A 23220-nucleotide genomic window follows, 5' to 3' on the forward strand; every position below is an offset into this window, starting at 1 on the left:
AATGTATGAGGGAACACAAGTAAATGGAGCGCACTAGCTGACATACTGACTGGCGGCTTAGATAACGTCTAATTGTAAGTGTTCCCTGGAGGTATACGGGGTTATACATGAGGGAAGGACGTTATATGTAACACAATTACATGAGATGAACTGCTCTTGCTACAACCAACCTGCCACAGACTGCAATGTACGGTAATTCCCTAATATACTACCCTGTACAGATCCGAGCAGAACACCACTCTAAGGCTGCGTTCACACGGGCGAGATTTCCGCGCGGGTGCAATGCAGTAGGTGAACGCATTGCACCTGCACTGAATCCTGACCCATTCATTTCAATGGGGCTGTGCACATGAGCGTTTTTTTTCATGCATCACTTCTGCAATGCTTTAAAATCGCAGCATGTTCTATATTCTGCGTTTTTCACGCAGCCCTGGCTCCATAGAAGTGAATGGGGCTGCGTTAATAACGCATTGCATCTGCAAGCAAGTGCGGATGCAATGCGTTTTTCACTGATGGTTGCTAGGAGATGTTGTTTGTAAACCTTCAGTTTTTTATCACGCGGGTGAAAAACGCATCAAAACGCATTGCACCCGCGCGGAAAAAACTGAACAACTAAACGCAATTGCAGCCAAAACTGACTGAACTTGCTTGCAAAATGGTGCGAGTTTAACTGAACGCACCCTGAACGCATCCGGCCCCAATCCGTCACGCTCGTGTGAACTCAGCCTAAAGCAGGGATCAGCAACCTCCGGCACTCCAGCTGTTGTGAAACTACAATTCCCAGCATGCTCCATTCATTTCTATGAGAGTTTCACAATAGCTAGAATGCCGCAGGTTGCCTACCCCTGCTCTAAAGTATGTGTCTGCCTTCAAACACAATTTTCTGTTTTTCACCTATAGACTATTACCCATCTTGTACTAGCCCATCCATACTATAGCTCAGAGCGACATTCACAATCAGCATTCCTTGTTGGATCAATCACTGCACATAATTTGTCCTGATAATTTGCACCATGCAATGATGTAGCGGAAGTCTGCTGTTGGATGGCATTAAATGAGCTCAGCTAAGCCATTTAAAGGGGGTTGTCCAAGTTATTTAAATTGATGACCTATCCTCAGAATAGGTCATCAATATCTGATAGGCGGGGGGTCCGACACCCAGGACCCCTGACGATCATCTGGTTGAAGTGGCAGAGCTGCCTTCTCTTCATTGTTTACCTGCTCGCCGTTGCAACAGCAGCGGTAAGCAAGTGTAACTACAAGAAGCTGTCCCATTCACTTCAATGGGACCGCTCCCTCCTATTTAAGTGTATGGTGTCGGACCCCCGCCAATGATGATGGGTCATCAATAAAAATAACTTGGACAATCCCTTTAAGGAACAATAAACACATATAAAAAAAGAAAAATCCCACAACTTCCTCCCTCATTGTCTCATATTACAATGGCAGACATATAAAGAAATCTGCTGTGTGTTGTGGCTGGCTGTAAGACAGCTGGCTGCAGCAGGAGCTTCCCCCCTCGGTCTTGTCTGCAGTGCAACAAAAAGATCCATGTGGACATTTACGACAGCTGCAGGTTACCAGAGGTGGGATTGGCACCTATCAAGAAAATAGGGCTTGGACGCGCACATGTGGCGCTCTCCATTCACTTCGCTGGCATTTCTGGAAACAGCCAAGTACGTTAATTGATTATCTCATATTTACTTTTGTCCTTCATTTCTAGGTTTAGTGTTCCTTTAAGGGTTTGTCCTACTAAAAGGTTAATGCCTGTTTCCAACAACAGGATATAACGCTAGTAGTAATGCAATGTATGTACCAAAGTAACTCAACTTTAAAGGGAATCTGTCTCCAGGATATACACTGATGAAGCAGGCACAACGCCTTGTAGAGCTAGGTTAGCGATCTGTTACATCAGCAAATGGAAGTTAATACAAGGCACTTTCTAATGTATCCTGATTGTCCATATTCCTCCTTTGCTGGCTGGATTCAATTCAGCAGCGGTGGCCGTGCTTGCACGCTATAGGAAAAAGCGCCTGCCTCTCTGATGGTGCGCAGCAGCTCCCTTGTATCTGCGCAGCAGCGGTGGCTGCAACCAATGTGGACAATCACAATACATTAGTAAATGCCTTGTATTAACTTTCTCTACATGATCAATGCCACTTGCTGAAGTGAGACAACCCCTTTAAGTGCTGTGAGGAAGGCCTCCCAAGTCTTTACTGTCAATCAGGAAGGAGGAGGGGGAGCTGGCAGAGGAAGCAGGAGGAGCAAGGGTGCACAGGGTGACTTGGGCCCTCCCTTGGTGCACTTCACTGATCTGCATATGGATTAGAAGTACCTTTTCCTCCAGAACGACGCATCGGATCACTAAGTGAAAGGTATGATCACATTCAGCATATCTAGCTCTACAAGGCATTGTGCCTGGTTTATCAGTGAATTTCCCGGTGACAGGTAACCTTTACGCCACGGACGAGTGGTATAATCACCTCGTTAATCAGCTGTCAGTCACATCATCATCATCTTGCTATATATTTTCTCGACAGTCCAGACACAGTTGTAGGCTAGGAACCATAAGATCCTGCAGTTCTAAAGGAGGTCTGGTTTGGACCACATTCACCGACATCACACAAGTGAGGTTCATGCTCAGTTGTCAGACACATAAAAGCAGGTTATCAGCCTCAAGTAAGAGTACAAAATACACATGGAGTACAGACAGATCTAAGAGCTTAAGACTTCATTCTTCAGACGTTTGCTCTAAATCTCCAGTCGCCTATAAAATGGTCCTCTATGAAATAGAAAGCATGCGCGTTTACGTGATATCTGTCGAACAAACGTAAAATGATCTGTATGAAAGTTACAGTGCTTTTATGTTCTGTACAAGGACCGCAGACAATCCATACAGTAATAAACTAATGGGGGATGAGATGCCTATTAGAAGTCTGCTTCCCGAAATAACCAGTGACTGGAGGCCACTCTGTGCAAGCTCTGAGGTGACATGATCAAGTAGACAAAGTCCCGCTTTCTACAGGTGTAAAAACAACACCCCCTAATTCGAGTAGACCTCGGGGTATTGCTTTCATTAGAAAGCAGGAGAGGTAACTTTCCTCTTGAGCGTCTCTCCGCAGGACACCCTCCCGTAGTGCATAATAAATATGGCTATATACAGCTCAATGGGCTGTGGGTGTCCTGCGGCAGAACTCGGGTAAAGTGGACAGAACTCTGTGAATGTTATCCCCACATGGGATGCATAGTGTCACATCCCTGGAAGACTGTAATAAAACCAAAGCCTCAGCTACATTTACAGAGAGAGCCATGTATCTCCAGGTGACAGATCACAGATAAAGATGTGCAGAAAACGGTCCGGCTGAGAAGGACGTAAAACAGTCTGGAAGATGTCTTGAGACCATATGCCGTCACTGAAGACTGGATCCTTGAGGAAAAAGAACTAATTGGAGAACGGAGGAGGCCAGGGAGGGGATCAGCAGTATACACACTCTCATTGTGCCAGGAGGATATGTCAGGGGCTTCTCACTCTTGACCAAATCCTTCTGTTTCTTCTATTGCAAAGAGCAATTTTTCCTTAAGTTGTTCAAAGCTTTTATAAGGTGGAAGATCCAAACGGTTAAAGCTGAAAATAAGAAAAAAAATAAAAAGTGATTGAGTTGACATCATTGCAGACTGGCTACAGACTTGTTAAAGGGGCTGTCCAATCTGTCAGACTGTAAGGGTGGATTCACACGACCGCAAGTGTTTTGCAGGATACCAGCCGTGCGCGTTCCGCATTATGCAGACCACACATGGCCGGCGCTATATAGAAAATGCCTATTCTTGTCCGTGATTGCGGACAAGAATAGGACATGCTCTATATTTTTGCGGGGCCGCAGAACGGACCTACAGCCCCATTGAAATGAATGTGGAACAGATGCAGATCCATTCATACAGTCATGTGAATGCACCCCAAGACTGGAGGTGGGTGTGTGTCCCTTATGTGGAACATGCACCCCCAATATGAAGGGGAGCACACTGTGTACATGAAGCTTGCTCTTTATTCACTGTTATGGGACTTCTGAAAATAGCTGAGCGAGCATGGCTCTATATTTGTAAATCTCATAGCAGTGACGAGAGAAGTCTCATAGCAGTGACGAGAGGGAGGCCACGAATGAGCGGCACACTCCCTTCACTTCAGGGGGTCTTATTCTGTAGATAGGAGTGGGTCCGAGAAGTGGGACCTGCAACTATCTGACACTAATGGCATATCCTTGCGATGACCCAGATGGGAATACCTTTTAATTATCAGTAATCAGATCAGATGAGCCCATAACAGTTACAGAAGGAGACGCACAAGAATGCTGCCTCCTTGACTTGTTTTTGGTCTAGATCAAGTGATCCCAAAACCTGCTTTCGCCGGTATAAATCAGATTCATGTTAGCACAGTGTATTTACCATGTGTGACTTCTAGGTAGCCAGTTTTCTTTCCCCACCTTCTCAATGCAGAATTTCTGAGGGCCATTGCTCCCTACAAGACAAGAATTTATGTTGGAAGAAAAAAAAAAAAATGTCAAAAGTGGCAACTTTAAATGCACAGCCGTTTTCTCAGTCTTTATGTCATACCTAGCCATTTGATCTAGTTAAAAGGACTGGCTGGGTGACTGTGATACAGTCCAGCAGGCAGAAATATGTCTCTACAGAGTATGCATGTCTGATAGGGGTGCACCGAAATGAAAATTCTGGTCCGAAACCGAAACCGAAAATTCAGGATGCCCTTGACCGAAAACCGAAACTGCCTTTTTGCCCAAATACTTTTAAAATACTTTTTTTAAGTAAAAGAAAAGGAAAGTGAATTAAAATATAAAGTTAAACAGATACATAGATATTATACACACAATGCCACCCAAAGTGGTTATTTTTAAAAAAAATGTCACTCTCATTCTACCCCCCCTCCCTTGTCACTCTCATTCTACACCCCCCCCTTGTCACTCTCATTCTACACCCCCCCCCCCTTGTCACTCTCATTCTACACCCCCCCCCCTTGTCACTCTCATTCTACACCCCCCCCCCTTGTCACTCTCATTCTACACCCCCCCCCCTTGTCACTCTCATTCTACAACACCCCCCCTTGTCACTCTCATTCTACAACACCCCCCCTTGTCACTCTCATTCTACAACACCCCCCCTTGTCACTCTCATTCTACACCCCCCCTTGTCACTCTCATTCTACACCCCCCCCTTGTCACTCTCATTCTACACCCCCCCCCTTGTCACTCATTCTACACCCCCCCCCCTTGTCACTCTCATTCTACACCCCCCCCTGTCACTCTCATTCTACACCCCCCCCCCCTTGTCACTCTCATTCTACACCCCCCCCCTTGTCACTCTCATTCTACACCCCCCCCCCCCCTTGTCACTCTCATTTTACACACCCCCTTGTCACTCTCATTTTACACCCCCCCCCTCCCCCTCCCTTGTCACCTCTAGTGTAGCCTGGCCGAGCGCTGTTCGGTCCGCGGTACAGGAGCATTTGTTTCTTGTAACCGGCCGGACTGAAAGGAAGTGCACACTAAGTGAGCACTTCCTGTCAGTCCGGCCAGGTACAGGAAACAAAAGCTCCTGTACCGCGGAACGAACAGAGCTCGGCCACGCTACACTAACAACAGCAGTAGCACAGAGCAGACACAGCAGGCTGCGCAGCACTGAGCCGGAGATTCTTTAGAGCGGCAAGCGTTTAGGAGACACAGCATGAGGGGCGCCGCCGGCCGGCCGCCCGAACGTATATAACCAACCATATTTTCTGCCGATATGTACCAATATCGGCCGAAATGGATTAGGCCCATTTTCGGCCAATATTTTCGGCCGCCGGAATTTTGGTGCACCCCTAATGTCTGATCATCCGCCATTCTAAAGCCAGACAACTTGAAACCAGGACAGTACATTAATTCACCAGCCGCATTAGCAGCCATGCTGTATAAGCTTGGTTTCCATCTGCGGCCACAGGGTAGTAGTGTGCAGTGCAGCCAAGAACCATGCAGCAGGGGCACGGCGGTCTACTGTGAAATGCCATGGTTTCATGGCAAGCACAGATGAAGCACATGGTCCTGTGATTTTGAATCCCTCATTTCATGAAGAATGAAGCGCCGGCGCCCCGTTCCCAATCACATAAGCCAGGGATGCTCAACCTGTGGCCCTCCAGCTGTTTTAAAACTACAACTCCCATCATGCCCTGCTGTAAGCTGTCAGAGCATGCTGGAAGTTGTAGTTTTGCAACAGCTGGAGGGCCACAGGTTGCGCATCCCTGACAAACATAAATTCAGTGGTCATGGGATGTTGAGCCCCACAGACATCAATAGCAGTGTCATATAAGCCTGTTAAACCAGTATTCCAAGGACATGTTTTGTGGAAAACAGGTTGGTTTGGAAAGATTTCATTCTACGGTTTCAACTGAAGACAAGGTCCTAAAGCAGATTCTCTCCAGCTGTGTATTAAATGTGCAGACTCAGCAAAGTGCACATTATATCAGGGCTGATTATGTCGGCTGAATGATGGTTTAACCAACAGTTACTTCATCTGCACGGCTGCCTTAGTATGGAGAGAAATAGATGATCTACATACCCATCAAATCTGCAAAGCCTCCAACTGGTAATCTGCAAGTCCCAGTGACAAACTGAAGGAGTCTCATGCGCTTCTCATTGTCAATTTCTTTAGCAAACTAAAACGAAATAGAAAAAAATAAATAGTAAATGAAAATAAAGGGAAATTCTTATAAAAAATAAATAAATAATATTATGTAAAACCGTGAACGAATGAGCTGCAATACTGAACACAGCCCATGGACTAACCCTAAGTTCACACCTGAGCGTTTTACAGCGCGTTCAAACACGCTGTAAAACGCTCAACACATGAAAACCAATGCTTCCCTATGGGAATGGTTCTCACCTGGGCGTTTTACAGCGCGTATGTGGCCATAGGACACTGCAGTCAATCACACAAACGCGCGTCAAACGCGCGTTTACTATTACAAAAAACGTGCATAAAAACGTGCGACAAAAACGCGCGTTTGAGAAACGCTCAGGTGTGAAAGCAGGGTAAGTGGTTCTGTTTCTGGGAGAGTAAAACAAGACTTTCATATTCTAATCTCATACAACCTATGTAACATATATGGGGCACTGGATTGTCATATACCTATATCCTATCAAAGCAAGTAAAAATCCTCACCTGCCAGAACCACACTATTTGCTTGCTGGTTCTTGTGTAGTGTCGGTAGATTGCGTTTCGCTGCCAATCGTTCAAATCAATTTCCTGCATCCCACATAGGAGAACCTGTTGGGGGATGAGAAAACAGATTATGTACACATTGTTGACCGCACAGCAGCCTTTACTTGGATTACCATATTGCTATATTCAACTTACTTCCAATTCTTTGGCATCAAAATACTGCAAATACTGCTGGGGTAGAATTTCATTAAAACCCTCAAAAAATGCCTGCGTCTGCCCCTCCACTCCTCGAGATAATCTCCACTCTGCGACAAGCCTGCAGTAAGTGGGTACAAATGGTCAATTGGGATCAGTATGTGTATCAGGAATGCTACTTATTACTTACACCATATATCCTGAGCATTGCCATAGTACAAGAGCTAGAAAGCTATAGCGTGGCAATGCCTATATTAATGCCTGTAAGTGTGCAATGAAAGCAGTAAGCAATACTTTAAAGGCTATGCACACTATTTGGTGGCAATAAAAAAAAAAAATATATATATTACTGCATAGTACACATTTTGAGCTAAAAATCATTTTTTCACTTGGTCTTGAGCCCCTTTCTCTGTACAGCCTTGAGATTCTCTAGTAGCAGGCTCTGCATTTTTACTGTTTTCCTTAAAGGGATTCTGTCACCAGTTTTTGACCCCCACATTCAAAAATATGGTTATGTGCATGGTGCCCTTGTGATTCCTAATGTGGTCTTATAAGCTAAATCTGTAGGCTCATTGAGTGTAAAAAACGTTTTATCTAACCTGTCATTCATCAGATTAAGGTGCCCAGGAGGACGCTCATGTCTCCAAGATGCCGCCCGACGCCGCCGTTCGTGCCTAGCTCCTCCTTTGCTTTCATCAGCGATGTGCCCAGCGCCTCCTTTGCAGTCCTGCTCCAACGGTCTTCAATCTGCCCAAGGGGCGGCGTTTCACCTCTCTTGCGCCCAGCCAGCCTCCCCCAACTGCCACTTTGAAGCGCCGCCCAGCTCATGCATATTCAGTTTGCTGGGCGGCTTCTGCGGTCCCCGCTCTGAAGCGCTGCGCTGAACAGTGCCCGGCGCATGCGCCGGATCTTGTGAAGTCCGGTACAGTAAGCGCCACCCAGCTCATCAATATTCACTTCGCTGGGCGGCGCTTACTGTCCCCGACTTCACAAGATCCGGCGCATGCGCAGGGCACTGTTCAGCGCAGCGCTTCAGAGCGGGGACCGCAGAAGCCGCCCAGCAAACTGAATATTCATGAGCTGGGCGGCGCTTCAAAGCGGCAGTTGGGGGAGGCTGGCTGGGCGCAAGAGAGGTGAAACGCCGCCCCTTGGGCAGATTGAAGACCGTTGGAGCAGGACTGCAAAGGAGGAGCTGTGCACGAACGGCGGCGGGCGGCATCTTGGAGACATGAGCGTCCTCCTGGGCACCTTAATCTGATGAATGACAGGTTAGATAAAACGTTTTTTACACTCAATGAGCCTACAGATTTAGCTTATAAGACCACATTAGGAATCACAAGGGCACCATGCACATAACCATATTTTTAAATGTGGGGGTCAAAAACTGGTGACAGAATCCCTTTAAGGCAGCTCAGCTGACAGGCTTATCATCTCTTAAGTTACAAGCACTCATTATAGCTCATCTTACTGATAAGAATGTGGCTTAAATAAGCGTCAATGACCTTTACAGATAAGGTTTATTATGGCACAAAGTGAAAGTACGATTCAGGTAGACAAACCTTTTGTGGCACAATAATTTTTCAAAAGACCAATTGAAAAATAATATTTTAGCCCAAAATGAAGAAAATGCAATCATAAAAAGAAAGGTGTAGTCTCGGAGACATTGGTGTAACAGCGGCCAATCATTAAAAAGGAGATTTTTGTATAACTTACCAGTAAAATCTCTTTCTAGCTCTTCATTGGGGGACACAGGAGCCGTGGGTATAGCTATGTCCTCTAGGAGGCGTTGACACTAGATAAAGCTGTTAGCTCCTCCCCTGGCAGCTACACCCCCTCCAGCCTGGAGAGAGAGCTTCAGTTTGTGTACACGCAGTAGGAGAAGCAAGCCAACCAAAGAAAAAACATGGAACAGCCACCATGCCAAAGGACCCAATGGGGTTCAAACCAGCAACTGCCCAACTGTGGTCGACATCCAAAAGCAGTCTACAGGGAGGGAAAAACCACAGACCCATGGAAGCAAGCATCCCTGCAGGCATCTAAGAACTGCCGCCTGCAAGACCATGCGGCCTAAGGCAGTGTCCGCCAATGCAAAGTATGCACCTGGTAAAATTTTGTGAATGTGTGTAAGGAGGACAAGTAGCCGCCTTACACAATTCTGCAGCTGAAGCGCGATTCCTCCGAGCCCAAGATGCGCCCACCGCTCTGGTGGAGTAAGCCGTGACACCTAAGGTCGGAACCCTGCCTCAGGCGCGGTATGCTTCAGCAATTGTAGACCGAATTCAGCGTGTGATTGCCACCATGGAAGCCGCCAATCCCTTTAGAGGACCCTCCGAAATGACAAAAAGGGGATCCATACGGCGGAAGGGACTGGAGGCTGCTAAATAGATTTTCAGAGCTCTGACAACGTCCAAATGGTGTAACTCCTTTTCCTTAGGGTGTGAAGGAGATGGGCACAGTGAGGGAAGGACAATTTCCTCGTTAATATGGAAGTCAGAGACCACCTTCGGAAGAAAAGAAGGGACAGACCGGCGAACCACCTTGTCCCTATGAATAACCAGGAAGGGTTCTCTGCAGAGAGCACCGCCAACTCAGACACCCGTCTGATGGAAGTTATAGCAACCAGAAAAACTACCTTCCAGGACAGGAGTCGGAGAGAAATCTCCCGCAAGGGCTCCAGGGGAAGCTTGGAGTGTTGAGAGGACTAAATTCAGATCCCAAGGTGGTAAAGGGGGAACCATATGTGCCACTCCCTGAAGAAGGTCCTTACAGGCCCAGGGGGGCCAGAGGGCGCTGGAAAAGGATAGAAAGCGCCGGCACCTGACCCTTCAAGAACTCCGGGTCAGACCAAGGTCCAACCCTGATTGTAGCAAGGACAGGACCGTGGGGAGAGAAAAACGAAGTGGCAGAACATTTCGGCTCCAGTTCCTGACTAGATCCTGGACGATGCAGGCTTACGGATGACATCCGCCGAAAAAACCTCTTTGCGTAGAATAGCGGTCTTAATAGCCACGCCGGCAAACAAAGAGATCTTAAATACTAACGGAAGACCAGACTCTGCGAAAGAAGGTCATCGCTGAGTGGCAGTGACCAAGAACGTCTCCTAGGAGAACGAGGTCGGCGTACCACGTGCGACGGCCAATCCCAAGGGCGACTAGAATAGTCGGAATATCCTCCATCCTGATCTTCCGTAGAACTCTGGGTAGGAGGGGGAAGGGAGTAAAACGCAAAGGAGGGAGAACCCCTGCCAAGGGGAAATCAGGGCGTCCACGCCGCAGGCTTCCGGATCTCTTTCTCAGGAGAGAAAGGTGGTAAGCTTCCGAGTCAGTCTCAAAGCCCTCAAGTCCACGTCCGTGCAACTCCAATGCAGACAGATCGCCTCGAACACCTTCCGCAGTCCCGAAATACAGAAAGGAGAGGCCGGCAGCCATTCTCTTCGAGGAGGAAGAAGAAATAGAAGAGTGTTCCGTTCCAGGAATGGAACGTTTATCAGCGTGGCAAGACGTGACAGCAACTCCGCTCCGTCTGGTGTGGGGAGTCTCGTAGCCTACCCACGGAATGGGCGGTGGAAAGTATGATCACCAGAGGGCTGACGTGACCTAGACATTAGTCATGTGTTGAGAGGTAATGTAGATACAGGTAGCACACCCATTGGATCGTGCAGGTGGAGAATTATCAACCAAAGGGCCCGGAAGACTGATTGAGAATCCGGAGGTCCTGTACTAAAGTGCGATGGAAAACTATCAACCACACGACGCAGAGGGTGGATTGGGAATACTTCAGCTGTCCTCCATGGATCTGCGCAGGTGGAGGATTATCAACCAACGACCCTGGAGGGCGGATTGGGAACTATGAGAGGTCCTCCTTTGTCCGATATAGGACACAGGCCCAGCCTGGTACCACACAGACAGGGTGGTCCTGCGGTGATGAGGGCTGAGGAGGGGGAGGGGGGTCCGTATGAACGCGCATTTTTCTATATATATTTATTTTATGAAACTAGGATGCCCAGCGTCAAGTAGGCAGAGAGACAGTTAGGGGTTAACTGTTTTAACCTTAAGGCACATTGCACCTGCATGGTCCCGGTCCACAGCGGGGGATAAAGCTGTGACCTGGCATAAGTTTTCGCGCACGGCTAACCGGGAGCTGTCGGTCGGCCAGGGCGCATAGGGACCATGAGCAGAGAGCAGAAGCGGTCGCTTGCGCCCACCGGCCGGGGGTGTTCACCCCGGAATGGGAATATCGCGGGCCGGAATCCCTTGCGGCGGTCGGCATCGTTCGGGCGTTAACCCTTCCGGAGCGGCACTTCATGGTGCCCGTTCGCGAAAAGGGTGGATCCTGGTGGTAGCTGCGGGACCGGCCGGGGACACAACAGTGTATGACCCTGGCCGGCCGAGAGGGCAGCGCGCTCACCTGAAACCGGCTCCCGGTTCGTAGCGGAATCACTAATCCTCTGTGCACGGCCTCCCGCTGTGTTAAGCAGTGCCTGCCAGGATATTATTAACCCCCCAAGTGGCCACGTAGCCGTCGGCCTAGAGGGGAAGTGAGAGGGGGTCCTGGTGCTACAAAATAAATAAAGCCTCATGCCTGTTTCCTGGCGCCCAACCCTAGGAAACTATTGCCACCAAAGAGGGTTCAAACATACTTACCTAATCCCGTGTACTCACCTCATCTTCATCCTCTTCTCTTCACCCTCCTTAAGTGAACCTGCAAGGTCACCTTTTCCAGCAGGGTCACCTCCTCAGCAGCTGGCACTGGAGTGGCAGGAGTCTGGTATGGCGGGAGGGTCTTCTCTTTGGCGGACCTAGGTGACCCTTCTGCTGGCGGGATGCAGGGTAGCGAGCTGGCCTGGTCCACCTTGTCTTCTTGTGGGGGAGGAGGCAGCGTGGCGGACCAACGCTGGTGTGCTCCCCCGGGAGAACAGGAAGGTGAGGCAACCGCTGTTTCCCACCTGAAAAGAAGGAAAAAAAAATAAAAAATCTGCAGGGAGGTCTTGCCTCCTATTGACACTAAAAAAAACTGAAGCTCTCTCTCCAGGCTGGAGGGGGTATAGCTGCCAGGGGAGGAGCTAACAGCTTTTACTAGTGTCAACGCCTCCTAGAGGACATAGCTATACCCACGGTTCCTGTGTCCCCCAATGAATATGGGCGAGAAATGAAGGGTAGTAAAGTAGAGTGCCACTTCATCTTGTCAGACAACAGTCGAGGAATGTATTTTACCTGATGTACTCCTCTTTGTTTTCCTCGGTCACCTGGATATCGCTCCCATCTGGTTTTAGGTCATGGCTTTTAACTTCACCAAGCAGTTCCTTATCCACTGAAAAATACATTTCCAAGCCGCACTCTTCTATGTTGTTTTCTCTGTGAAAAACAATTAGGTTATGCTTTTTTGTGGCGGATTTTCATGAATTTTATTTTTTTTCTATTTCCAAGTCTTAGCATTTTTGTTTCATTCTCGACAACAATGAGTCTAAGGGCTCTTTCACACTTGCGCTTTTCTTTTCCGGCATAGAGTTCCGTCGTCGGGGCTCTATGCTGGAAAAACCCTGATCAGGATTATCCTAATGCATTCTGAATGGAGAGAAATCCGTTCAGGATGCATCAGGATGTCTTCAGTTCAGGACCGGAACGTTTTTTGGCCGGAGAAAATACTGCAGCATGCTGCGCTTTTTGCTCCGGTCAAAAATCCTGAACACTTGCCGCATCGATGGATCCGGAATAATTGCCCATTGAAATGTATTATTCCGGATCCGTCCTAACATCTTCAGTTACGACGCAACGACGGATCCGGAAGTTGCGTCTGCGCCAGGAAGTAGGAAGGGCTTGGCTGGCGCGGAAATCCTGAAGCCAACATCAACGTTTTTTTTGTTGTACGGATCCAGCCCCATACCGGATCCGTACGACGGATCCTGAAAAAAAAAACGTTGATGTTGGCTTCAGGATTTCCGGATCAGTATCTTACCAAAAAAGCTGGAAAGTCGCATCCGGAAAGAAAGAAAAATGCGTTCTTACGCATTTTTCTCGATCCGGCGTGTAATTCTGGCAAATGGAGTACACGACGGATCCGGACTTTTTTTTTTTTTTTTTTATAGTGACATTCACAGGCAGCACCCTGCCATACCTCTACAACCATGCGTGACCCCACTGGGGCTTATTTATCAAAAGGGATTGTGTCACGAAACATGGTCTACATTTTTCAAACCAGCACCTGGATCTGAACACTTTTGTAATTGCATGTAATTAAAAACTTAGTATAGCTAGTGAGCTATTCAATAAAATATATCTGCATAGCGCCACCTTTGTTCTTTTCCTTATTTTTGGTCTGTCTCGCTGAGCTGTCTCGCAAACATAGAAGAGGATTCTTTACGGTAAGAGCAGTGAGACTATGGAACTCTCTGCCTGAGGAGGTGGTGATGGTGAGTTCACTAAAAGAGTTCAAGAGGGGCCTGGATGTATTTCTGTAGTGTAATAATATTCCAGGTTATAGCTTCTAGAGAGGGGTCATTGATCCAGGGAGTTATTCTGATTGCCTTATTGGAGTCGGGAAGGAATTTTCCCCCCTAAAATTAGGGTAAATTGGTTTCTACCTCTCAGGGTTTTTTGTTTTTTTTTGCATTCCTCTGGATCAACTTGCAGGATAACAGGTTGAACTAGATGGATGTCTTTTTTCAGCCTTCTAAACTATGTTACTAATAAAACCTAAACCCTTTATTAGAAAAAATTATAAAAAATTACAAATTGCCATTTTCGGCCTAAAAGTTACAGACCAGGCCCCTGACAAATTTTGCGGAACGGAATTGCAGACCCATTCATTATTTCCGGGTCCGCATTTCCGTTCCCGAAAAAAACAGAACATGCCCTATTCTTGACCGCAATTGTGGACAAGAATAGGCATATTCTATTAATGCCGGCGATGTGCGGTCCGCAAAATGTGGAATGCACATTGCCAGTGTCCGTGTTTTGTGGATCCGCAAAACAGACACGGACATGTGAATGGACCCTAATAAAGGGGTTGTGCAGGCAGTATTTACCGATGACCTATCCTCAAGATAGGTCATCAATATCTGATCAGTGGGTTCCAATACCCGACACCCATGACTATCAGCTGTCTGAAGAGGATGTGTCACTCCATGCGAGTGCTGCCTCCTCTTCCTTACATTGCCCATCGTCTCAGAAGTGAGTGTAATTACAAGTACTTGCTCCATTCACTTGAATGAAGGGAGTACTTGTAATTACACTACGCCACTGCAAGGAAGACAATGAGTAGTGTAATGAAAATTAAGTACCACTCACATGGAGCGACAATATAAATATAAACTGCTTGCACAACCCCTTTAATAAAGAGAAATTATATAGTATTTTTAAGTCAACACTTACTTGATCCAGATGAGAGAATTGTAAAACTCAGGATCCACAGATTCCAAGTCCTTTAGCCCCACCGGCTTATTTAATATGCGTTTGTAGAATGGCAAGGAGAAACCAGTGTCTATAAATTTGCCATGAAATAATGCCTATAAGGAGGAGATGAATCCAACATGACCACATAAGAAATCTTAACTTATTGTACATGTGGAAAGAACTTGGATTGTTTCCAAGTACGTTTTTTAATAATGCACGGTTAATTATTCCTGAGGAAAATTATTATAAAATTGCATCTTACGGTGTTTATCACTTAGAGAATATTAGTTTTCAGTCATTGGCGAGATTCACCACATATCACCCAACACTCTTATTAGTTAAGTTTCCAGCTTCAGGATATATATGGTCTACCCTGAAGATAGGCCACCAGTATTGGACTGGTGGGCAGCTGACTCGTGGAGAACCACAACCCTTTAAACAGCTGATCGGCTGTGGGAGCTGGGAGATGAACCCCATGAGGCCAGGCCATCGATATCCTGAACTTTGAAAACCCATTTACAAGGGTTCCTCATAGACCTTCAAAAACCTGAACTCACCATGGCAATGAACCTGCCAATAAAGCGGAAGTAGCGCAGATGGTCGGGGTTGATATAGGAGGCAGGGTTAATTTGCAAGCAGTAGTTATCTTTTCCAGCATACTCAAACAGGCAATACATGGGGTTAAGGACTTCATGGGACAGGAGGAAAAACCACTCCCTGTGGAGAAAAGAATAAGGTATGAAACATGTATGGGACTTTTCAGTCTGGATACTTCATGCCATAGCTCAGGGTGTTACCTTGCAACTCCTCCATAATCGAGCCCCTCCTCTCCGGGGATGATAATCCAAAGTCTTCTCCTCAGATCTTGTGGGTTAAAGCTCATGATCTAAATGTGACAAGGAAATCAATGGGTAATTAACTAGTCCTACACTGTACAAGTCTATTATTAACAGGAGCAGCATGAAATCCAGGCAGGGCCCCTTTATTACAGACAGCTAGTCATCTGGGTGGCTCCCTAGCCGGCTTGACTGGCAGATCTCTATTTATGTATAGGCAGAGACCTGTTAATCAGGCATAGCCAGGCAGTGGGCCACAGAGATGACTATGGAAGAAAAAACTGCACAGGCCAAACCCTGAAGGCTAGGCTCATACATGTTATACAAAGTAAATTACGTTTTACAAAGTCCTATTGACAGGGGAAGGAAGAATTCAATGTGGATTTTAGGCATGCTGCCCAAATCCACAGCACGCCCTACACATTATATTTTTCTTTTGGATTTTTGCTGTGGATTTCACCCTTTTGATACAGAGGATGAAATGCAAAACTTGCCATCTAATATAATCAGTATTTTGTTGGGGATTCCAGACCATGTGCATAGAGGGAATTATGTGCCACAACTGACCACGGTCTTAAAGTTTCTCCTTCCCAGCTAGGAGAACTGTCCTGTTCCATGGCAAGATACCCCAAGGGATAAATAGGTGATTTATAAACCGCTAATGGTCACATTACAGCAACATTTTCCAACGTAATAATACATTTACAAGATCATTAAAGAGGACCTTTCATGGGATTATAGGTTACAAACTTGTATGCTTACCAGATAGAGCGGCCCCTACAGATGCCAGCTCTTTTTTTTTCTAAAATACCCCTCCGTTAGGTGCCTGATATGTTAATTTACAGTATCGGTACAGGGAGGAGGAGACTGCCGTGTTTCTCAATGGGCATCTCCTTCTCCCTGGCTGGGAGAAGGGGAGCTGTTTTTTCTCCCCATTGAGAAACCCGGCTGTCGACTGCTCCCTGTACCTATACTGTAAATTAAAATATCAGGCGCCGGAACGTAGGGGTATTTTAGAAAAAAAATAAAAATAAAAAAAGTGGTGGCATCTGTAGGGGCCGCCCTATCTGGTAAGCATACCAGTTTGTAGCCCATAATCCCACGAAAAATCCTCCTTTAAAGGGACACTGACAGGCCCAATTAGCATATTTAGGTATATATATGTCAGTACAGGTCTTCTAAAGTCTATTAAAATCATCTAAGTAACCCCCCCCTGTCCACCTTATAAATACCGAAATATAACGTTTTATAACCTGCTTGTCCGGTCACCAATCTGCCCAAGGGGCGGTGTTTCATGACTCAAGTGCCGGGCTCATGCGCTGAAGATTGGACGGAGGACGTGCCCAGAGGATTGAATGGGCCATGCGCAGAATCGTGAGTCGGGAGAGTTGTAGCCGCCGCCCAGCGAAGTGAATATTGATGAGCTGGGCGGGGCTTCAGAACGGCAGTTGGGAGCGGCTGGCTGGGCGCATTTTGACATGAAACGCTGCCCCTTGGGCAGATTGGTGACCGGACAAGCAGGTTGTAAAACTTTATATTTCGGTATTTATAAGGTGGACAGGGGGGCTACTTAGATGATTTTAATAGACTTTAGAAGACCTGTACTGACATATATATACCTAAATATGCTAATTGGGCCTGTCAGTGTCCCTTTAAGGGTTAGCAGTGTTGAACTTTCTATTTAGTCCAGCCAATTGCTTAGTTTTAGCTGTGATATCTTGGCAAGTATGGATGAGCAGACGACATACTGATGTAAAATAGGCATATGGTAGTATTCTAGTATTTAAAGCTTGGGAAACTCTGCCCTTATCAATAGCTGGGCGAATCAATATAATGACCCTTCTTCCCAAAGGTCAGGGGAATATCCTTCCAGACTTCTAATTGCATTTCCTGGCCAGCCAATTGAGATGCCCATCATCCTGGGTTACTGGAACTAACTTACTTCAGAAAGTCCAGACGATATTTAAAGGCCACTAACCTTTGGCCAGTGTGGGAATCAGTGTCTATAGACAGAGCACAACTAGGTGTGGAAGGCAGCAATGCTGTTATGTCATTATCAGGATTTATTGGAAATGATATCTTAACCGGTCCCCTGTGTTTCTGAGATTTGCTCGTTAGGTTTTTTACCAGAAGAACAATGGCCCCACCATACTAGAAGCTTTCTTAGAGACACTGTTTTTAGTCCAGAATAGCCCTGCTCTGGATGACAGATTGCCCTAGTAAATGAAATACTCCTATATGAAAAGGATGTGTTCAGAAAGAGGCGGCCACAGAAGTTTCGGAAAGGTGTGTGGCACTTGCCTCCTTTACCTGTATTTACCCCCGAATGTGTTGATTTTCTTTCTTATACTCTATCTGATATACCAAGAATGATCTCAAGATATTGTAAAACCTTGCCTTGTTCTCTGTATATACCACTCAATAAAACGAGACCAAAAAGTAGAAACCCAGTCAATATGATCATGTAAACTCTTTCGGCACTGCACTGAGATTTCTGTCTAACTTTCTGATGAAGTTGACATGGGTTTGAATGGTCCTTTGCTTTGCAGTCCATCATGTGCAAATGTAAGCCACTACCCTTCAGTAATGTCAATCAGTTCACATTAGGAAGGGAGCTTCTGTACGTGTGTGCCTATGTGCACTGCCATGGTCCTGGCCACCAGACAGACTGGCCCGGGAGGCCAGCTGCGCACCCCAGAGCTCTGGCAGGGGACTCTGACCCCTGCCAATCTGATAATGATGACCTATCCTATGGATAGGTCATCATCATCAGTACCTGGATAACCCCTTTAAAGTGGAGTTTACTTATTTCATGGTTACAGACCTGCTGAAAGGAATCCTCAAACAAAGTTTTCCTATTGACTGTGATCTTGATGTGCTGCGGCATGAAGAGTTGCTGTAATGAAATAGTGAAAACTTTTAATTTAATTGATAAAAAAAAAACAAAAAAAAACAATAGCTGAAATTTAATGCATAATAAAGTTACTATAAAATACAGTGCAGTTGAAAAATGGGGCGGGATTGGGTGCAACTATCTTTGCCCAGATTTAAAAGCTCTATTGACAACTACAAGCATGTACTTACCTGACACCAGAACCTGAAGTACTGCACCTTGGCCTTGAAATCCCTCACATAGGCGATCTGGGGTCCATTATCTCTGTACAAAGGGAGAAAGGAGAGGACTAATGTTTTACGGTTTGTTTTTGTTGTCAGAAAACTAGTAAAAACCAGCACGTGACAAACGAGCGTCACTCTCATGATAAACGATGACTACTCACAAGGCAGATTTTCCAGTCCGAGGATCAATATATGTAGTGGTTCTTCTATTGTGATCTACAAAATATGGAACACCATCCACAGTGAATCTCATCTCCCAGCCCTCTGGCAGTGGTTTTTCATTCAGTTGCCTGAAATACACAACAACAAATGAATACAATTAACACTGCACCAAAAACCAAAACGTGCTGTGAATCCTGGACACATTTTCTGGCACTTGTGGTTAAAAAAAATCCAAATCTTTATTTCAAGCGCATAAAAACATCATCATGCAATACAAAAAAAAAAAAGCTTTGTTTTTTTGTATTGCATGATGATGTTTTTACGAGCTTGAAATAAAGATTTGGAGTTTTTAACCACAAGTGCCAGAAAATGTGTCCAGAATTCCCAGCACAGAGGGTGGACTGGACTGACACAGTCCTGTGGAAATCCAAGAGGTGCGGTCCTGCTGCAAAAGGGTGAGCGAATACACGTCTATTTACTTTACCAAAAAGGCAAACACTAGGCAGGGGAGCTCCTCTATGTGCACCAAAAAAACGCCAAGTGCCGCACAGATTCTGTTTCTGCCATTGTTTTCAATGAGAGGTTGTGCTGCGATTCATGCAGCAACGGTTTATAGCCACGACAAGAAAGGCCACGTTCTTTCTTAGCATGGTCACGGCTGTAAACTGTGACAATGGAAGAATGATTCTGAGCGGCTGACGGCAACGTTTCGGTGCAGAATCCAGGCGGTCTTTCTTTTTTATGTAATGAATCCAAATGTAAAGGGAACCCTTCATTACAACAGACTTAAAGGGAACCTGTCACCGGGATTTTGGGTATCAAGCTGAGGACATGGGTTGCTAGATGGCCGCTAGCACATCCGCAATACCCAGTCCCCATAGCTCTCTGTGCTTTTATTGTGGAAAAAAAACTATTTGATACATATGCAAATTAACCTGAGATGAGTCCTGTCCCTGACTCATCTCATGCACAGGACTCATCTCAGGGTAATTTGCATATGTATCAAATCGTTTTTTTTTTACACAATAAAAGCACACAGAGCTATGGGGACTGGGTATTGCGGATGCACTAGCCGCCATCTAGCAACCCATGTCCTCAGCTCTATACACAAAATCCTGGTGACAGGTTCCCTTTAAAATAACAATATCAGTATGCGAGTTAAAAAATTAAAATAAAATACGCACATACAATGAATACTATGTAAAATTTCCTGTTCCACTACTATTGTTAGTAACGGCCACTTGACTTACCCCTGATTTCTTGGATCCTCCCATTGAGTTGTCCGTGTAGCGTGATTCACAAAATACACCCTGCCATTCCCATCTGTCCGCTTTTCTACAATAAATGAAAGCATAACATTTCATGGTAAATTCAGAGGTCAAATAATGAGCTGGTTACCAGAAACTTCCATTTTTGTGCATTGTAAATAGGGTTTAAAGAGGACCTGTCACCACAACATGCAACGCAATCTGAAAGCAGCATGTTATAGAGCAGGAGAAGCCGAGGAGCAGATGAATATATGTTTTTTTTATACATTTATATCTTTGCTTTTTCTGCCTGAACACCTAGGGGTCATCAGTGACTATGCATTGTCTGTACAAGTGTGCATAGAAAGACATCTGTCACTGAAAACACCTTCCTCTTGTACCGATCGGTATTCACAGGAAGTAATAAAAACCAAACAGGTTTTACTGAATATTTTCATACAAAAATATGTATATCAATCTGCTCAGCTTCTCCTGCTCAATATCATGGGGCTTTCAGATGGCACTGCGTTTTGTGGTGACAGGTCCTCTTTAAAATACCCAGATGTAAACGGATAAGTAGCATCTAACCCGTGTACTTACCCCATCCAGCAGGTAAGGGCCCCAGGGGATCATACTCTTTATTTTGACTATAATCTTGGTTCTGGAAGAAATAAAACAGCAAATGCTAAAACATATCTGTACTAGTATGCACATGTATGTCTTTCTAACACTGCTCATTTGAAATATATGAAAAATTAAAGACAAAGTACCTCTAAAATCAACAGATCCTCAGGACAGGCTATCAATATCATCAACAGGGCGTCCAACACCCTGCTGATCAGCAGCCAGAAAATCAGCTCCAGTGCTGGAGCCACATAGCGCCATCCACTTTGTAGTGAATGGTACTGGTTACTGCAGAGCTGCTCCTGGTCACTTCAATGGGGGGAGAGCGCCAGTATCCAGCTCTGTCCACTACAAAATGGACAGAGCTGTGTAGTACAGGCAGCAGAGCTACTGCAGAAAAGCTACTGTCAGAACCCCACCGATCAGATACGGATGGCCTATCCTGAGGATAAACCATCAGCAGCAAAATCCCAGACATCTTTAACTATATGCACCGTTTCACCCAGCCAGTTATTGGCACCATACTTGTTTTTTTTTTGGGTCCTGCTTTATAGAATAGTATTTCTATGTAGAAAGATCCGGGGGGGGGGGGGGGGGGGGGGAGGGTGTAGACCACAGTATGTCTATGCAGTGACATAAGTTGTTAATCAAATGATGTTTTGCCCTTTCTATATGTGACCAAAGGTTAGCACTGCAATTCCTAGTACAAACACTTCACTGCGGTAATATCAGACACTCACCCCATAGATGAACCTCTGGTTGAACTGCTGCTGCATTGCCCCTTGCAGCTGGTTACGCTGAAGCTGCCACTGCTCGTAGTTACGTACAGATTCAATGGTGGGCCTCTGCCATGTGGTAGTCCGTGTTATGTGGTCTACATAGTAGATTCGCGCCATGTTATCTACACGACGCTCCCACCTGAAAATTAAAACACAAAAAAACCCAAAACTTTTTATTCAAAAGAAAAAAAAAAAAAAGCAGTCTTGGCAATTGAAGAAAAGTCCACAAGAGTATTTGACATTTATTGGCAGGGTTGCTCCACAGTCGGCATTTTGGCTCTGGTAGCAGTATTATACCGTTTTTGACACATGCAGTGCTTGGGGAAAGCAAATGGGTGCCACAGAGCATTGTGCCTTCTGTTGTGAACAGAGCCTAAAGCCTGTAATACACTGCACGATTTTTCAGCAGATAATCGCTAAAGAGCGTTCGCATGAATGCTAATTAGCGATCATCTGGCAGTATAATACTGCTGCCGATTGCACAATGAACGAGCAAACGCTTGATCATTGGGCAATCCCAATCTAATGAAATGTTAAAAAATTCAGGCAGCAGATCGCTGTGTCTAATAAAGATCTGCTGCAGTCAAACCACTATACAACATAGGGACGAGTGATGGCATAGCGATCGCTCCTCCCCATGCTGCAGAGGAGTTCACTGCATGTAAGTGGTCTCTTTCACTAGCTGGGAGGAAACGCTCGCCTCCCAACAATCATCTGCCACATCAGGCTGTGTAATGCATCCCTTAACATAACTGCAGCCTAAACGGATCAATCAGTTCTTACCCAGGGGGGAGAGGCTCTGGTCTGTCCCAGGTCGTCCTTTTTGCCACATGATCCACAAAATACACACGTCCCTGTTGATCCACTCGCTGCTCCCAACTGTGAGAAGGGACAGTAGACATAAAATATCTACACATAGAACACATTTGTGCTTCCCATTGTGAATTCCGTGTATGAACGTGCAAGACATGAAAACCAACCAAAGACTTTCATAATCTTACAATTACAAATGAAAACTTTCACATGACAAACACTGTCCAAATACAGGAATACCAGGCAATCACTGCCTTCTATCATGTATTCCCTTCTACAGAAAGTATGCCTATGCTGGTTGCCAGAACAGACAATATCAGTAAATGACACTTATGCCTTCATACCCGGGAGGAAGGGCTCCTTGGGCGACATTGCCGATTCTCTGGCTATCAACGTTGACAGGAAGAACCTGACTGGAAACAGGAGGGATGCCGGGTGTCGCATCTGTCTCAGGAGGAGGACCGCTGCCTGCCAGGTTTGCAGTGGTTTCTGAATTACTGAAGAGGGCGTTATTAGAAGGGGCTGGAAAAAAGCAAAGAATCACTCATTTGAAGAAAAAATAAAAAATAAAAAAAGGTTTAAAGGGCACCTGTCATAGCATTATACCGATTTATACCTATAAAACTAGCTGATTGTAACAGGTCAGCCGGTGTCATAGGCACAAATCTGCCGACATAGGCCCCTTTAATTTTTTTGCTAATTATCAATAAGTCAATGCATTTATGTGATACCTGAACATGATCATAGAGATGGGAAAGTTGCCTCCATTGTGACCCGAAGTCTGATCATTTTAACACCTTAGCAATCATCTGTCTTGACAGGATAAAATCTGCCATACTGTCTTTCAGTG

At 45.7% G+C, this 23220-nt stretch overlaps 1 protein-coding gene across 1 annotated transcript in view; it reads right to left on the minus strand.

Moving 5' to 3' along the window:
- Positions 1–687: 687 nt before the first annotated feature.
- Positions 688–23220, minus strand: part of ITCH (itchy E3 ubiquitin protein ligase) — an 86147-nt gene continuing 63614 nt past the window's right edge. Inside the window, exons 8-24 of the mRNA XM_044296775.1 lie at positions 22715–22892; positions 22341–22436; positions 21519–21696; positions 20755–20815; positions 20158–20242; positions 18907–19035; positions 18713–18785; positions 18453–18524; positions 15590–15678; positions 15350–15509; positions 14772–14905; positions 12615–12755; positions 7402–7522; positions 7207–7311; positions 6604–6700; positions 4441–4513; positions 688–3625 (exon numbers count right to left, since the gene is read on the minus strand). Coding sequence (XP_044152710.1) covers positions 3526–3625; positions 4441–4513; positions 6604–6700; positions 7207–7311; positions 7402–7522; positions 12615–12755; positions 14772–14905; positions 15350–15509; positions 15590–15678; positions 18453–18524; positions 18713–18785; positions 18907–19035; positions 20158–20242; positions 20755–20815; positions 21519–21696; positions 22341–22436; positions 22715–22892 — 1892 coding nt within the window. The 3' untranslated portion in view covers positions 688–3525. The remainder of the gene's footprint in view (positions 3626–4440; positions 4514–6603; positions 6701–7206; positions 7312–7401; positions 7523–12614; positions 12756–14771; positions 14906–15349; positions 15510–15589; positions 15679–18452; positions 18525–18712; positions 18786–18906; positions 19036–20157; positions 20243–20754; positions 20816–21518; positions 21697–22340; positions 22437–22714; positions 22893–23220) is intronic.

This window comes from Bufo gargarizans, chromosome 6, assembly GCF_014858855.1.
Source record: "Bufo gargarizans isolate SCDJY-AF-19 chromosome 6, ASM1485885v1, whole genome shotgun sequence".
NCBI lineage: Eukaryota > Metazoa > Chordata > Amphibia > Anura > Bufonidae > Bufo > Bufo gargarizans.